This window comes from Brienomyrus brachyistius, unplaced genomic scaffold, assembly GCF_023856365.1.
Source record: "Brienomyrus brachyistius isolate T26 unplaced genomic scaffold, BBRACH_0.4 scaffold35, whole genome shotgun sequence".
Lineage (NCBI taxonomy): Eukaryota > Metazoa > Chordata > Actinopteri > Osteoglossiformes > Mormyridae > Brienomyrus > Brienomyrus brachyistius.
Genome location: NW_026042310.1, coordinates 1,979,870 through 1,997,116, shown reverse-complemented (window position 1 = coordinate 1,997,116; position 17,247 = coordinate 1,979,870). Strand labels below are relative to the sequence as shown.

The following is a 17,247-nucleotide window of genomic DNA, read 5'->3' as shown; positions in this document are numbered from 1 at the left end:
TTGCAAATTCAAATCTATCTCTGTCCCGATCAGATTAGCTTGGCCCCGAGATTTTCAGAGCGCGACAGGATGTCCGGGAGGTAGTGAAACTGCCCTGTGCTTATATTACATATTTTTAAGTGGAAGTGCAATCTTGTACCTTAAGGCAGCAATTCTGACGTTGTGTAAGAAACATTTCCTCAGTGAGTTAAGTTGTGAAATACAGAAATGGAGGGCTTTCTAGCGGTGAAAATGGATGTTAACAACCTCCTCCCGTCCCACTCCCCCCGCCCCATAATGGCTTCTCTCAGAGATTGACATAACTTGCTGGGACACAGACCCCGTGGTGGAAGATGACGACTAACACGGTGCCAGACTGGAAGAGGGAGGTAGAAGAGACTCGCCTTCAAGAAACTTAACCGTGTAACAATTAATTAGTCTTGCATTAAAATTAAAAAAAAAAAAGTTACAAAAAAAAAAGTTTCGAAAAGGAACTTAAAAAGCAGTGAAGGGATTTGGGGTTATTGTTAAAGATGCAATTGAGTTTTTTATTTTAATTTTCTTGGCTTGGAGCTTGGGCTCCTCACAATTACCCCCCTTTTGTTTTGGGCATGCTGAGGACGGCTCACACGTGATTTTCACCATCTCACAGTGCGTGCGGCTTCTTGTCAGGCTGCAGACAGACTCCCTGTATCATGCAGGTGTAAACCGGAGCACTGATGCCCCGGTCCTCATTCAGCTGGTTTTCTCTGGGTCAAACCTGGAGCGGTCCAGTTCCAATCTGCGGCCTCTTTCATATCCTTTACCTCACACAGGTCCAGATCTTGCCCAATGGCCCCCAATATTCCAAGTATACATGACTGAAACAACTGATGTGGCCACTTTAATTCTGCCTTAGCTGCAGGTTTATAGCTAGTTTTTCTCAGATTAGGGTATCTGTGGATTCAGGAAAACTGGCCCTTAGTGAAGGTGTATGACTGGAAACTGATAGAAGATCATTCCCACCCCCCAAAAAGTGGTTAAGTGAAAACAGACAAACATACTTACAGCAATATATTGCTTCGCTAGTAAATTTATAAAAAGTTTTCCTCATTAAAGTTTCCCTATCTCAAAGACCAAAGTTTATGGATTCAGACTACCTATTAAATGTGCGTATTAATCAGTAGATTTAGAGAAGTTTTACTTAGTGGCGGTCGTGTTCCTGTCTAGTCCTTCTGTCTTCTCTAAACGTTCAATGACTTGGGGAGATTTTACTGGCTACCCCTGCGGACAACAGCGACCTGCTTTGTGAACCCGCCGGCACCACCGGACTACAACCGACCCATTAGACTCTTTTTTTTGACAAGAAAAAAAGACTTTTTACAAATACTGCTATTTTTCAAGGTGACTTTTCATTCCCACAGGAATATTCCACCTGCAATGGTGTGGCTTCATAAATACAACATAGCAACATAAAGCTGAATGTGACCTGGCAAGAACTGTTACATCCTGGAGACTCGACAACTTCACAAAAAAAAAAAAAAAACAGATAAATCCTCGAATATTACTCTAATGGCAAATACTCTGTAAAGGTTTGTTGTCTTCCATACTCTGTCCAGCCCAAGGAAACCTACTGACTTACCTGAGGCCTCAACACTGAACCCCCCCTCCCCCACCAAAAAGAGGATCAATGGAGAGGCCCTGTAGCCGAACAAGCAATAAGACTGACCTACGTGATCTGTGTGTAGTATAGACGTGTAAATAACCGTGATTTTAGGATTACTAATCTAACGCCGATTAACGGCGGCGACATTATTTATAAGCGTGGACTAGATTCAGTCAACTCGAGGGACACTTTTGGACTCGCGATTCAATAAGTCGATGATAATATTTAGCCGTTAGCGATTGACTGGCTTGCGTGTTCCCCAGAAAATCTGATTTTGAACCAACCAGCATCTTTAACAATAACCACGGACCTCCTGACATGGTTTCAGTGTCTGTCCACACCTTTTAAACATCTTTTAAAGTTTACGCTGTTCCCCTGTCATGCTGAGGAATCCTCAGCCTCCCCTCCCCCACCCGCAACTCTGCCTTTGCGAATTCTTGTCTTTCTTTTCCCATATTTTCTTCTATGGCTCTCTCTCTGCTTGTTTTCATCTGCTCGCCACCCTCTCCTCTTCAAAACAAGCACAAGACTTTATTTTATTTTTGTTAATTGCTCCATCCTCATGTATGTTATTAAAGAACGTTAAAAACCTCCATACAGGTTTCGGAGTCTTCACTCTTCACTCACAAAATAAAACGTTATAACCAGAGAACCACAAGATTACGTAATACATCTCCATCCTTGTGGTACATCATTGGTGTCTTCAAAACCTTCTGCTGGTCTACACCCACTGAACAAGTCATCATGGTTAAAAAGCAGAGAAAAATATGACCATACTGTACATTGGCAATAAATATGGGAAAAATGGTATGAAGATCATCAGCAGCAATGAAGCACCTATAATCCATTTTATTTATATAGTCTTTTATTATGAGAGACTCTGGCACAGACTATGCACTTTACAGGTCTGGCCCAAGGAGGTTTCTTGTCAACATAGTACGTTATTCATGGCTATGGAACCTACAGCTGACCACACGATGTGTCACAGATCACGCACAGAGCACCTGTAAAACACGCATCGGCTTCACGATTCGTGTGATTCGACGCGGTGATGGATTGTGAGACAGTAAAAGTCATGTCTTATTGGCTGTGACGTCACTTCGCCCTTCTGGGTCACCTGTTACGTTTGAACACAGTTTAAAATTCGCTGCTTATATACAAATATAAAAATGTATTTTCTCGCATCTGATTCTACGTTTGAGAAAGTCCAAATGGAGAAGCAGTACCAGTGTTCCTAGTAAACATTTTGGCACGGTAAAACCCGCCCGTGACTGTCCCACCTTACACATCTTCACCGAAAGAGCGTCCTTACGGCTCCCATTGAAGCCGGCGGGTCGCACCGCCGTTATGTTGCCAGGCAACATCCGTGACGAGATAGACCGCGAGCGGGACGCCGATAGAGTCCGTCCTTTATGGCGCGAGAAGCACTTCCGCTGCGCTAAAATCGAAGGGACAGACGCGGTGCGTCCCAAGGCCAAATCAAAAGCTGCAGCCATTTATATATAAAAAATATATGCGTAGAAAAGAAGATAAATGCTGTATAACGAAACGGCAAACGGGCTAAAAGCGATTGTCTTCATATAAAGCTGTGGCACGCGAACTGGTAAAACAAATAATATCGATATGCCCTATTCGCCGGTTTGAAAACTTCTCTAAACCAGCACCCGGCTCTGCGTAAAGCTAGGCGAAGCTTGCCACGCACTCATTGGCTAAAACCATTCATTTAAAAAACAACAACAAAAAAAAAACCAAATAGAATTCAGTACTCTATTTCAAATACCACATGCAGAACCACAGATGAGTGCAATACGAAAATCTGATAGTGGGAAGCTGTCAGAGCACTTAAAGCCGCGTGGTAGTTGCTCTTTAAAAAAATACGTTAATATCATTCATAGTTGCCCATTTTGGTAAAAATGTTGCTTTAGATGACCACAGTGGATTTCTGGAATATAGTTGAGGCTCTTCGTTCTTAACACGGGAATGAATACGAAAATAAAAGTACACACAGGAATCACTACTGAAAGACACACTTTACGGGTTCTAAATCAGTCTTCGTTCAGTACATTGGGGGACTAGATCCTAGGAAACGAGTCAGCAGTGTGAGCGGATCGATTCCAACAGGAGTGAGGGATCCCATTTGCGCCCTCTCCTTCAATATAAAAGCCCGGTAGGACTAGCGTAATCCCGTACAATTCCCAAATAGGTCAACTGGTCCTTCAATCACGCAGCAATATAAGGCTGAGATCTCCACCACACATACAAAAAATAAAGATAAATCTGTTTCCTGAACGGTAATATTCAACACAGTTTAAAAAATAATGAATTCCCTTGCTATGGATTTTTTTTAGGACAAAAAAACCCTCGATGGTCATTTGTTGATCAACAGGAGGAAACTTGCCATGGGTTAACTTCATTAATTATAATCCATGCAGTCACCAGACAAAATCTTCAGAGGTATTATAGACATGGATGTAAAAAGCACTCACTGTCAGCTACTTCTTTTTCTAAAAATGAATAAATAAATAAATAAAGATCAGCTTGATTACTGGAAGGAATGTGGCTGTGGCAAAGCCTGGGTCCTCAGTTCTCACAGCGAGCAATATGCTGACTGACACTCCACAGTCACTCGAGTCACATGTCCTCTGGGGGAAATAAAGGCAGAAGAATAAACAAATCAGGCCCTTAAAGATTACTAAAAAGCCCAGAAAAAACCGGTGAGCTACTGAAATTCGCGGCAAAAATTTGCAGCGAACCTGCAGGCCCTATGAGGTCAGTGCTTCCAGGTGCCAGTTTTCGAATAGTTAGTCGTTAAACTAAGTCCGCTTGGCGCCATGGCAACGGAAGCAGGCCGCAACAGATGCTCGTCGTCGGGACGACGCTCCGGGGATGAGTCCGCTTCCAGCGGCTCCCTTACCACCCCTCTCGCGCCATGTCGAGGCAGCGTTTCTAGGAGAACGGTGAGATGTTCTCACACCTTCAAAAGGCTGGAGCTGAAAATAAACAGCAAGCGGCAGTCTTGGTGATATGGCCTGAAGGGAGGGGAGTTGAATTAAACAGCAGTGCTCCTGCCGAACACGGGGAAGGCGGTGGGCAGGGCACAGGTGTCGTCCAGCCGGGGTCGGTGAAGCCCCAGCTCCAAGTTGGTCCTCCCTCCCCGGGGTAGGGTGGTGTAGGCCGAGGCTTGGGCCTCCGAGGCCTGGTTACTGCAGTTCAGGTCCATGGTGGAGAGCATGCGGCCCAGGGAGTCCCAGCGCTCGCGCACATGAGCCGGCAGGGGGATGAGGGTGGAGTAGCCACGCTCCGGAAATGCCACGTCCGGCGCCGCCTTGCTCGTCTCTGAGTCCTGGGGCTTCCGGGACGTCCCGGGCGGCGGTTTGGTGTACGTTCCTCCCCGGCTGTCGGCCAGGACCTCGCTGTATGGGGGAGGGGGGTCCTCCATCTGCACCGCCTCCTCGTAACACGGCGGCTTCCCAAAAACATCTGCTTCTGAGAACAGACGGAAATAGCATGGAACTCGCATAACAACAGAAACAGTAGCTTCGGAAGTCCCCAAGAGCAAATATAGGGTTTTTCTTAAGGTGGTGCACATAACAGGAGCCATAATTCATGCAAAGGGACCAACAATATCATTAACCAATGATATGTTTTGAATCGGTGAGTGACAAAGGAGGGACACTCCAAGGGCCAATCAGCTTTCAGCTAGGGTCAATATCCCTGTGGCCCCGCCCCCATATAAACTCCTAGAAGAAACCCATAATTCTGTAAACCCTAATCTTAAAAAGGCCCTCACGTCATAATAAATGCATGCCAAGCAATAACAGAAGTTAGCGCCCTGTGAATTACTTTCTAGCATTTAATTCTCCCAGCTGAATTTCTGATCCTTTTATGCATGTGACTGAATGCATCTCAATCTCGCCCACATCAGAATCAAATCATCCTGCTCAGAGAGGATGATTCATCGATAGTTAATCACCAAACACCATTTTTTTTTGGTGCCTTTTAAATTCCTTTCAAAACCTCTGTGCAATCCATCCCTCGCAGGGCAGATCGTGTGGATGAGCCCTTTGTATATTACGATGATGCTCGAGGTTTACCGGGCCACCAAGCATTTTTTATTTACCTCTGACAAATAAGACCAAAAATATCAATGGCTAAACACAGAGTGAAGAAAGAACCCAGACTACAAGGAGAAGGAACTGAATATGAAGACTGGCTTCCTAAAATAAACAGTGACTATGCTTAAAAAAATATTTAAACAGGCATATTTAAAAAGAGCTCACAGTAATTACTTCAGTAATAACCTGATAAAATGTAAACATTTGCTGATCCCTTAAACATCAGCTGCAGAGAGGACAGGATGCAGCAGATTGTAAACATTACCCCGTCGCAGTGATTTGGTCAGCGCATTATTTACACACATGCATGACAGACTCGATTAGCTTCTCCTAGGGGCAGGGTGATGTAACAGTCTTTATCTGCGTTTTCTTGGAAGACGTGTGGGCAGATGGGATCGCGCGTCAAGCCGCTGCGTTGACTTTGCTTCCCAGCTCCACATTGATCATGTGACCCTCATGGCGAAGCAGTGCACCAATCATCTTCACCTGAGTGGGGGCCCAGACGCCCACCTGACCCACCCAGTGGAGGGAAGCGGAGAATTCCCACATTGTTCCTAAATAGAATACCACCCCCCTAGTGGCCAGTTGCACCTCTGCATGCTGCGAGCTAATTATCAGTGCCAAAGCACAGTAAAATAAGAAAAAATTAACATTATTTTCTTGGACGGCCTGCTAAGCTAATTCTAGAACCTTCTGGGCCACTGACTGGAGTAATTACATTATGCCTCAATAGCTAGGAGCTACTCAAGAGCTATATTTAAGAGACTTACCTTGTGAAAATGATAATCATGTCTTTACATAATATTAAAATGATAATCAAGCTGATTAAGTGGGTGGCCGGCTTAGCTACTTAAGCTCAGCGATAAAAACAACAACATGTATTTAAAAATGCAAGTAGAGGCCCCTGGTGCTGAAATATGTTAATATTTTATGTTAATGTTAAATATATAATAAGTTAAAGCACTACGCTGACAGCCTACTCCATCAAGTGACCCCTAATAATTTTTCTTATAATACAGTTAAGCATTAATCTACACCTTCATATCATAAAAAGTACGCCTTTTGGAATCATTCTTTGTGATCATTGATGCTTTTGGTTGTCTAACACTTATGTGGGTATGATCTTAAACATAATTAAAAGTAACCCTTGACAGCTTGACTTTTTTTAAATTCGTCTAATAAAACTGATGTACAAAAATACGGGGACAGTAAATACTAACCCTCAGTCACAGCTTCTGGATCTTTGGCCTTCGGCATTTAAAAACACTTCGGGATATAAACTGACAACCACCCCGCAGAGGGAATTTGGGACGTAATCTGTCCGAAAGAAGCCAGCAGCCTTTTTCTGCTCTGGCATGTGGGGGGATTAGCAGGTAGGAAGTGGACGCCATAGGACCACGGTACGCCTCCCACGACGCGGCCCAGAGCTGGCCGCAAAACATGCATGATCTCAGCCTGGGTGTTCCAGCGCCCAGCCCCGCCTGAGGGAGAATAATCCACTCTGGGCGGTTCCCTATCCACTTGAGAGCAGGTGACAGGTAACCAAACGCCCCTCCCCACCAATCAAAAAGAATACACAGCTCCTCAGCCAGCTGTTGACGTGAAATCGGCCTCAAACTGCGCAGCGCGGCCCGTCGGTTCCCAGCCGGCCAACCGAACGTTGCCCTGTATGACACCCTGCTGAACGGTATAAGGGGCTGGTATTTACTTTGAAATTACGGGCGGCACAGGTGCCACCGGGAGGGATGGGTCAGCGCATGCAGTGTCCTCGACGTGCCCCCCCAGCAAAGGGATTATATCTAGGACCGCATACGCTATTCAAGGACACCCCTGACGGGGCAGTAACAGCTGTGAGGTGATAGATGGGATCCAGAAAGCTGTTCTAAAAGGAAAAGTACTGGGAAGTACCTTATAATAGAAAGCTAAAATAAAGGACACATTAATAATACACATTTTGACATTTATCATAGCTTGTATAATCATGAATAATCACTACCTATATATGAACACACAGACACTTAAAGAATAACACCTTAGACTCTGATGTTCGTCACTAAACATTTTTACGTTATACGTTACGTATACGTTTTACGTTACGTTTTCTCGTTGAGGGACTTGCTCCATCTTGGGGGAGCCAAAGCTGATGCCCCCCCCTCCCCACATGGCTCAGTGAGCTGCACACTAGCTGCTCTCTCCGGTGTCACCCTGGAGTTCCTGGGTTTTCCTCCTGACCCGTTGCCCGGTTACCAACCAGCCCCGCTGCTAACCGACCATGGCTAGCTCTTAACCGCGCGCTCTAACCTCATCGCGGCCGATGTCTGTCACAAGAAGAAGGTCCCACCTTTGCACAGGGATATATTTACAAACTGCAAGTTTTTGGATCAAATCTGCCAAGCAGAAGATGAGCTCCTTAAATTGCATATCTCAGATAATTCTCGTTCCCAGTAATAACGACTAAATGTGAACTTATTATTGACAGCCCATTTTACTTGGCTTGTTCTTATGATGCAGTAACACCCTAGATCATGAGTTGCAGTGACCTTTACATGGTGGCACAGTCCGTCTCCACAGCTGGACAAGGCTCTGAGCCGTGCCGACAGACTCCGTGCCACTGGCTTTAGGACCCTGACGCTACCTCCCTTCTGCCCTCTCTTTCTTCCTCAATCCTTCTAGCTCGGATCCTAAAGAGCGGACCAGCTGTTCTCATAAACTTCCTGTAAAGTCCTCTAAACAGCTTCCAAACCAACATTGAACCTGAACCACGAAACCGTGGAGACGGACAGTTAAGCTGAGGCTGAGTAAATAAGGTTGGGATCGCATCATGGGATAGACAACCGTCGCCATGGGAACCTTCACGCCACTAGGATGGGTGTGCAGGAGAAGGTGCAGGGGGTTTTCACAGAGAGAATGGGGTGGCCAACCGTACCTTGAGGGCTGGACCAGGTGCTAGGCACCATGGAGTGGGGGACCGGCACGGGCACCGGCAGGACCTGGGGTGGCCCAAACTGGGGGGGCTCCGCACGGCACTCCAGGGGCTCCATCTCCAGTGTGCGCAGGCAGCGCTCCCGCTGTCGTTCCTCGCGGCGCCGCTTCAGTCGCCGCTGCAGGACACCGCAGAAGCAGCAGAGCACCACGATGAGGGCCCACACCAGCCAGAACCCGGCAAAGCACGCCAGGAAGGTATAGGTGCCCTGTGACATCACCATGCTGCCGACTGCGGGGTGCACTTCCTCCTCAATCCTGCAGGGGGGCGTCACACGCCTGCCCAGGAGTCCGACGTCCTCATCCTGGGAGTCTCGACAGTGGTGCCCCCCGCCTTCAGTGTCTTGGAGCTATCCTGGACGGCCAAATTCGACAAAGGAATCGCAGCTGTATCCCACGGTTTCTCTGTGTGGTGCGATGTTATGATATCCCTCCGGTGCTTTCGGGCGGCAGGTTCACCCAAAACATGTTTTCAACCGAACATAGAGGTTGGGTTACACAGGAACATCCTTTGTTCCAGTGTCGGCTACTGGAATCCGATGGTTTTAAGTCCCGATAACTGGATCCCTAATTAAATCAAAGCCCCGCCTTCTGCTGTTCAGAAAAGAGGAATAAATAAGGAAGAAGATATCATTTCAAAATATCCAGCAAAACAGAATCATCGTTTTCACATTCTTAGCAAAAATTGGGAGCTTGAGCAAAGTTTGAAGAGAATACATGATCTCTTGGATGTTAGTTCGAATTATATAAATGTAGGCTATTTCACCGACTTATAGGAATCCCGAAAAAAATACACGCTTAGGGTGTTTAAATGTGAACTACAGGTGCTGTATAACCACAGATTTTAACACCGTTCGCCATGCGCCGAACAGGACGACTGAAGAATTGTGTATTCGTTATTACATTAACCATTGACACCACAGCGAAGCATATCACCTTAAATATACAAAAACACACCCAAACCGCCTGTAACGTTATGTTTTAACGTAATCAAAATGGTTCGCAGGTCTAAGATTTACAATTTTTCGTTTTCTCAATCCTTTAATATCGGAAAACTATTGCATTTGTGTTTTCTGCAGCCTCCCGGGTCCTTCCCGAGGGCACCGCCGGCGCTGCGCGCATCACACCTGTGCTTTCCGCCCACCCTACAAGCTATCTGCGATGGCACTTTCAACGGAGCGACCATCCGCGTACAATACTTAAAAACGGCCAAATATTCCGAAACACTGCTTCCACACTCATTCTGCCTGGTTCACTTCCACCCGTAAGGTATATATTATAATAAAAAGTAAATTGTTTACGCTACGTGTAACTGCTTGGCTACTGCGTTAAACAGCATCAATTAGGTACTGATACGTGAATTGTTGTGCGGTCGTTTGCATGTCAACAAGTAGTCTACAGCAAGCAAATGACATGTAAAGCCAAATTTCTCAATGATGACATACGGACTACGTGTCTAGGTTCGGAAGTAGATAACATGCACCATTTCCATTCCTGATCATATTTTACATCTCTCCTTACATTTGCCGATCGCTACCTTTGATTTATGTAATGTGGACATCCAGACAAGCAACACGTTTCACGAGATCCCATGCGATCAAAACATATGTACATTAAATGATCTGTCGGCGCAAATATTATCGATGGTCGATATGTAAATAACCGTCATTTAAACACAATGTAGGCTACAGATGAGCGCATGCGGACGCATGCATGAAGGTAAACGCATCTCTAAATGTCAGTATTCAGTAACCACAACCATCAGAACATAAAGTCCCAGACTCTCCAAGTCTGGTTCAATAACGCACGTCTTCTACTCCGGATCGTTAAGGAGGCAATTACGCATCCTGATCGACCATTTAACTCCGAGTCTCCTGTCATTAAGCATTTTACCGTCTGCTCACCAGCCGTTTTATGTACCTGGACTGCACTGGGATATATTTGCCGATCAGATGTCCTGTTTTCTCCCAGACCTTTTCCGCGATCCGGTCCCTTTACCTTTCCATTGGGAAAGTGGGCATATCCATCACGTGTAGTTGGTGCTGTAGTGCGTCGAAATGATACATAATGATACATAAGAGTTTCAATAAAGCTCCCTCTGTGCCGTTGCTCCTCCCTTTTTTTAACCATTTACAACCGGTAAACTACCCCCAGTCTGTTATCACCTTAATTCCTCCCAGTGGTAATTCAGTGTAATTTAATATAATTTACCGGGCTACTATTTTATCTGTATAAGAAAAGCTTGCCATTTATACTGCCTGGAAATGCAAGTAACAGAAGCTTGTTTTGGTATTTATTACGATGTGTTTATTGAACAAGGAAAGCGTTAGGCAATCTTAAATTACCTCAGAGTATCCCAATAAGATTCTTATGTTAATCCTGTATCTCTAAGGCTTAAATCATTTGTACTTACATGTATAGCCTACTCTAACCAGGATCACGGATTCATTAAATAATGGTCATAATAATAATAATAATAATAATAATAATAATAATAATAATATCCTTATTAACTGGTGTTTCGTCATGTTAGATGCCAGTCTGGACCTTCGCAGATGATAACCAAAGACGAGATATACACGGGTGAGTCACGTGACCCAAGTCAAACCGCTAGTGTTTTTTTTGTGTGTGTGTGTTTTTTTTGTTATCGTGTATGAAATTAGGGTCATAGGCTGCAGGAGGCTCAGGTCACACCGCAAAGCTGTCATGCTTTAAGGGCAACTGACCCAGACACAGACAGACAGACCGACAGACCACACGTTTGTATTCATGTCTTTGTGGGGACCGTCCATTAATTTCTATTGGGAAAAACCCTAATCCCAACCTTAACCCGACCGTAACCAAACGAAATACAAGAACTTTGTAAAATTGTGTTTCCCCTTGTCCCCACAACATCAAAACAACAGTTTCTTATCACATTCTGGGGACATTTAGTCCCCACAATGTCATATATAACCACCCCCCCCCCCCCCCCAGGACACAACGCAACGTCAAAATAACAGTGTGTTATCACATTGAGGGGACATTTGGTCCACACAGTGTCATATGCACGTACCATATCCCCCCCCCCCCCCCCCCCCCACACACACACACACACACACACACACACACACACACACACACACACACACACACAAAAAGCTGAAGGTGGTTTGGAGCACGAGGCTACAACTCGACCACTGATGCATGTGTTAACAGCACAATTACTTATCTTATGATTATAATAAACAGACCCACACAGCAGTGCCTAGTTTAACTTCAAACCCAGACAGTGCCCCAGTCTCCGGTTTCACGTCAGAATGACGTTACGGTGACGCTGAAATCTGTCGCTACAGCTGCGTATCGCTGACGCTCTCCTCGTGACTTCACAGCGCGGGTCTCCGCTCCGACTGCACGCGGAGCCCCGTTGTAGCCACGTCCGCCCCCCGAACAGTAAGATCGTTATGCATTCATCGTAAAAATGACACTTATTTGCCACTTGTGTGTAGCGCATGATTCATAGCACGCTCGGAAAAGAGCGCGGTGCCTGAGCGATGGCACAATGGGAGTACTGTGCGCTCTATATCACCGCAGCACTGGAAGGCAGTTGCATGCTCCCGTTAGCCGTTTTTAGCATTTCACTGCTGTTGACCTTTTGAAATATGCAGATTTTAGATGGATAAGGCAGTGAAATGAACTCCTTTTGCACACGGAGCTCCTATATCTCTAGTGTCATTGCTTTGGACAGGAACAGTAGTCCCTCTTGTCCGTTCCCTGTCATCGTTTTATGGTTTAATGAGAATGTGTACTTCATTCTGACGTCCAGTTGCAGTTCTCTATGGCCGCGTAGCTGTTTGGAATGCCAGGAATGGAATGGACTGACAACAGGGGGGCTGGAATCGTCTCACCTGGAAAGATTCCCTCCGGTCTCCTCTGGTGTGGTCGTGACTGGGACTGCTGCGATTTGGTCCCTCACCAGACAATCCCATAAACATGCGACTCGATTGAGGCCTGACTACCTGGAAGCCAGTGGGACGTCAGCTTCCTGGCACGAAGAGGATCCCCGTGCTCCTCAAACCAGCCTGCAGTCTTTCCAGTGGCACCAGTACTGCTGAGCTCACCCCAACCCAAGGAGCAGGTATGGATTTAGGGGTCCGTGATATGTTCCGGAAAGTTCCACAAAATTTCGAGGGGGTATTAAATTGTTCATGAAACCACGTCCATCTAACAATCACGATATCAGTTCCCCCAGTGCTATATGTATGGGAATTTACACCACTCACTTATGGCACTGAATTCATACTTGCAAATTCACACTTACAAATGACTGTCTCTGATATTCTTAACAACACGATGATTTCATTCTGTCCTTTCAGGGATGTCAGACAGAAGAAGCAGGTCTGGGACTGGCTGTGCGGGGGGCTTCAACACCGGGGTAGACAACCTGTAAATAGGGTGCCAAACCCCTCATTATCCAAGACACTGACCTCTGCTTCTGTTATGACGCCAAAGGACTGTCGGTGCAACATCCACTCAACGGGGGGACCATTTCAGAAGAGCCAGTGTCATTTTCCATGCCGGTCGTGTACCTGAAGTCAATACAGTCTTTGTACGCACTGAAAGCCTCTAATACTCTGGCATTTCGACAAAATCACTAAGCATGTTCATATTTCTCCATTAACCAAACTCCTTGACTCATTGAGTACGATATTGGCCCGAACCCTACTGCCATCTGTCTCTGAAAAGGAAATTACTTCCAATAAACCCAGTCACCCACTACGTCTACCTGCCACGCGGTTCTGACAGCCATGCAAACCACAGGAGCCCTCATAAACGTTTGAGGAACGAAGCGATCGGAGAAGGAGATTGGAAGGTCGGCTGTATGAATCAGACACCAAGGCCAGGGAATCATTTGCCAGCGGATCGGGAATCTTAAAAAGGAAATTCGAGGGAATTTTTTTCGTTCATAGGAAGCTGACAGACGATGCGTAACTTCAAAGAAAATCACTATATAGGGCTTTATTCTTCAGCCGGGGGTTTTTTTTAAGGCAAACTGTCTTATCCTTCATTTAGAAATGTGAGCCACACACTCAAACATAAAGGCCAAGCTGAGGTATTGCCATGACAACTGTTACGACAAGAAGCAAAAGTCCTCAGACGCCCCGTTTACGATGCGCCGCTGATATAAACCCTATAAATGAAACGGTGGCCATCGCCTGCGCACTTGCTCTCGGCGACGCCTGTTTATTCTCACGCCGCTACTTCAACTAAAAGATAAGACAACAAAACCGAAATCCCGGACAATCGTGTTGAGTTCACAGAAGGCTCGACGCACCGTTAGCAGCAGGCTAAGCGAATGCAGGTTAGGGTAGCGCTTTCTGAGTCAGGGAAAGTTAAATCTGGATTCCTTTACTGCTTTCTACAGTACGTATTAAGCACAGGGAGGGCGATACGAGCTGTTTTTTTCCTCACTTGGTCTTTAAAATAAAAAAATAAATAAAACATGGGATTTTGCACTTTCTTTTGCATGTTTCTCATGGAGGGGGGGGGGGGGGGGGGGGAGCACTCGGGGGGGGGGGGGGGGGGGGTTCCCATTGCTTCATAGTCCGCTCCTACACACATGACAATTAACGCCTTGTCGGCAATAAAGGTCTATACCCGATACCAGCTGGTCGCCCTTTAACCTTCACCTACCCGGTTCACAAATGTAACAGCGCCGCTACATGTGCGCAAGTCCGTATTTTCAACATGCACGGCCGGAAAGGGGCAAGTTCCCCGTGATGCACCCTGTGATGACTCGGGCATTCTGGACAGCACCGGGGACCGATGTAATTCTGCTTGACCGCTGTTTGCTACTCTTGATGTTTTGCCTAGAGGTGCAAACGTTGAAAAGGCGTGTAGGAGCTGCTCCGATACCCATCGAAACCACTTCCTCTGCAGCAGTGACAGAGTCATACCGGAGTTTATCAGAAGAGTGTCATTTATGGCCGCACACATACCCAGGATTGCTGATTGTACAGGTTGTTTCTTGCCTACGGTCATTTTTATTACTCTGGGGGTTACAGACACCAGAGTCCCTGCTGCTGACAGGAAGCTTTGAACGCATCTGCACTTAGATGCATCAAGGAATCGTAGGTATATAGGTGCTGTAGATAGATTTGCATTTGCGGAAGCAATATGCATGCAAATGTCGTACGACGATTTGGAAAGAAGTATGTGCATATTTTACTCATTCAATTTCTGCCATCTGACATTAATGTATTACACTGATGCGTTATCTCGGTGCATTATTAGGATTTTGAATATTCTTCACTGTTCTGCTTTGTTGTTCTAGACTTTTCCAACCACCCTGCGAACTCAAGGACCTTGATTTCCTACAAACACAAGATCACTCTTTGTGTTCTGCTGAAGTCTAACAAGAGATCAGAGGCAAGCTTTGAAGTCGCTGCGTCGGTCTCCATTGCGGAGTCTATAAAGTACAGGCTGAACTTCCAAGATGTCATCTACAAGAAAGTTGCAGAAATCCTTAATAAAAAAAAAAAAAATTTAAATAGACAAACTCTACAGACCTCAAAAGTATTTAAACGTCACATTATCAATGATCCTTGAAAATATGCTGATGCTGATTGTCTGGGTAAACGGACAGTCTGCAGGGGCAGTGTGGTGCCAGTGACCGGACAGTTGCTGATTCGAATCGCACGCTCAGCGGAGTTGTTACATCTCCATTGTGTCCTGAACCACCTAGACGTTCTTCCAGGGCTGCTGGATGGACAGCTGACCCTGTGTTTGGACCCCAAGCTTAACTCTCACCTCTATACGTCTGTATGAGTCTTACAAAGAAGATAAGAACAGAAGTAGGGAAAAGAAAACATTTTTTAATAAACGGCAAAGCAGCTTCACTTAGACTAAAAACGGCCGATTCGTGTGCATGAATGATGCCGCACGATTCCAGATCGGGGCGTTTACTTGCGGATTGCTCACGCTCATCAGTTGCATCCCACTGACCGAGGAATCCAGTGACTCAGAACAATGTGACAAGCTGGAGTTATTGAGGATGAATCCGAATGAGGTTTTCTGGGTGACGGGGCGAATTTTGGGGGGGGGGGGGGGGGGGGCTTACGTGGACCCTCACGTGGAAGATGTGGCCTGAAATATGATCTGTTGTGTGACACGGTTGAGGAAAGCCCTTGTGATCACAGACTGCTGGCATACGGAAGTGATGATGGCACCAGAGGCTCTTGGAAAGTTTTTTTTGGGGGGGGGGGGGGGGGCACACTGACGTAGCCTCCCACACTGTGGTCTATGGATGGGCACACTTAGTCAGGGTTTCTGAATGGTTTCGTGGTCTTATAAAGGAAACGGGGGACAGTAGCCTTCTCCAAGCTGTAATCAATGCAGGATTTATAGCTGAATTAGCATGCCATGCATTTCCCTACCGTTACAAGACAACTCCCCTCTGCTGGCCAATGGCTAAAACTACGGCGGGGGGCGGCGAAAGGAGAATAGCGCTTTGAGACATGTTTAAAAGTTGCTGGGATCAAGGTCCTGGAAGGTCACCGTGCCTTTGAAAAAGTGTCACTTTGGTGGATAAATAAACCAACATAAAAGAGATGAAAATTATCTGCTGTCTAAAGAAGCCTGGTAAGAAATGACAATAATGATAATAATAATTACGATGAATAATAACAAGCCCTGCTACTTTGGGTCCTGGTATGCTTCACCGAGGTCTCCAAAGAGCACGACCTTGTCTTTGACACGAGTTTCCTGAAGGGAGGTTTGTGTGTGTCTGCGTGTGTGTGGACGATGACATCAGATCTGTAAAGTCACAGTGGACTGATGATTTGGTCAATCAAGGGAACTGAACAAATCACAAACACGTTTGAGATACTGAAGCGCAGGAGACTGTGTTCAGAGACAGAACTACCCCTTGCTGACTGTTTATTGCGCAGTTCGCCGTCGCATTATATTGAAGGTTCCTTGGGGTTAATCGCACATCTGAACGGGGGGGGCTGGGGGAGCCATATGGTCATGTCCGCGTGTCGGCTTTTGAAAAACGCTGGTGTAAAGTTTTGTGTAAAAAAAAAAAAAAACATGGATATATTTCAGGTATTTTAAAACAAAGTTTATCCATTCGATTAAAAGTATTTGTAATAAATTTTGTGATTGTTCATAGGTGGAATTTTAACGGTGCTCTAAAAGTTACCCAAGCACGGGGGTCTGAATCAGTAAATTTTTATATATATATATATATATATATATATAAAAATGGAAAAAAAATTATGGAGCGATTCACACTCAAACGCAGCAGCAATCTGAGCCTCTCTGACACGACAGCTAGGGCTGAGTGACGCTTACAATTGTTGCCTTAATTGTATGTTTAGGTGGCTTGTCTATCGTACTGAACCCCTTCAGCTGTTTAATAGGAAGACTGAACCCCTGGGAAGAGAGCGCCACAATGGCAGCCTTAGGCATCAGTCATCAGTTTAAAAAACCCAAAAATATGCTGGTAGCATGTCAGGATGTTGGTTGTCTAGGCAGCACTTTTTG

The 17,247-nt window shown here is 45.7% G+C and overlaps 2 protein-coding genes across 9 annotated transcripts in view; one reads left to right on the top strand and one right to left on the bottom strand.

Moving 5' to 3' along the window:
* dbn1 (drebrin 1) overlaps positions 1 to 2,219 on the top strand; it is a 39,124-nt gene extending 36,905 nt beyond the window's left edge. For all 6 annotated transcript variants that reach the window (XM_048997620.1, XM_048997619.1, XM_048997621.1 and 3 more), the window contains one exon: positions 291 to 2,219. In XM_048997620.1, coding sequence (XP_048853577.1) covers positions 291 to 343 — 53 coding nt within the window. In that variant the 3' untranslated portion in view covers positions 344 to 2,219. The remainder of the gene's footprint in view (positions 1 to 290) is intronic.
* Positions 2,211 to 10,776, bottom strand: LOC125721688 (proline-rich protein 7). 3 transcript variants are annotated; one of them, XM_048997651.1, is made up of 3 exons: positions 10,642 to 10,776; positions 8,666 to 9,315; positions 2,211 to 5,110 (listed from the first exon to the last, which is right to left on the bottom strand). In XM_048997651.1, exons 2-3 carry the CDS (start codon positions 8,943 to 8,945, stop codon positions 4,674 to 4,676), a joined length of 717 nt encoding a protein of 238 aa, XP_048853608.1. In that variant the 5' UTR covers positions 8,946 to 9,315; positions 10,642 to 10,776; the 3' UTR covers positions 2,211 to 4,673. The 3 variants fall into 3 exon arrangements, with proteins under 3 accessions (XP_048853608.1, XP_048853610.1, XP_048853609.1); XM_048997653.1 differs by having other exon boundaries at positions 10,720 to 10,770; XM_048997652.1 differs by having other exon boundaries at positions 8,666 to 9,312; positions 10,642 to 10,766.
* Positions 10,777 to 17,247: the final 6,471 nt, after the last annotated feature.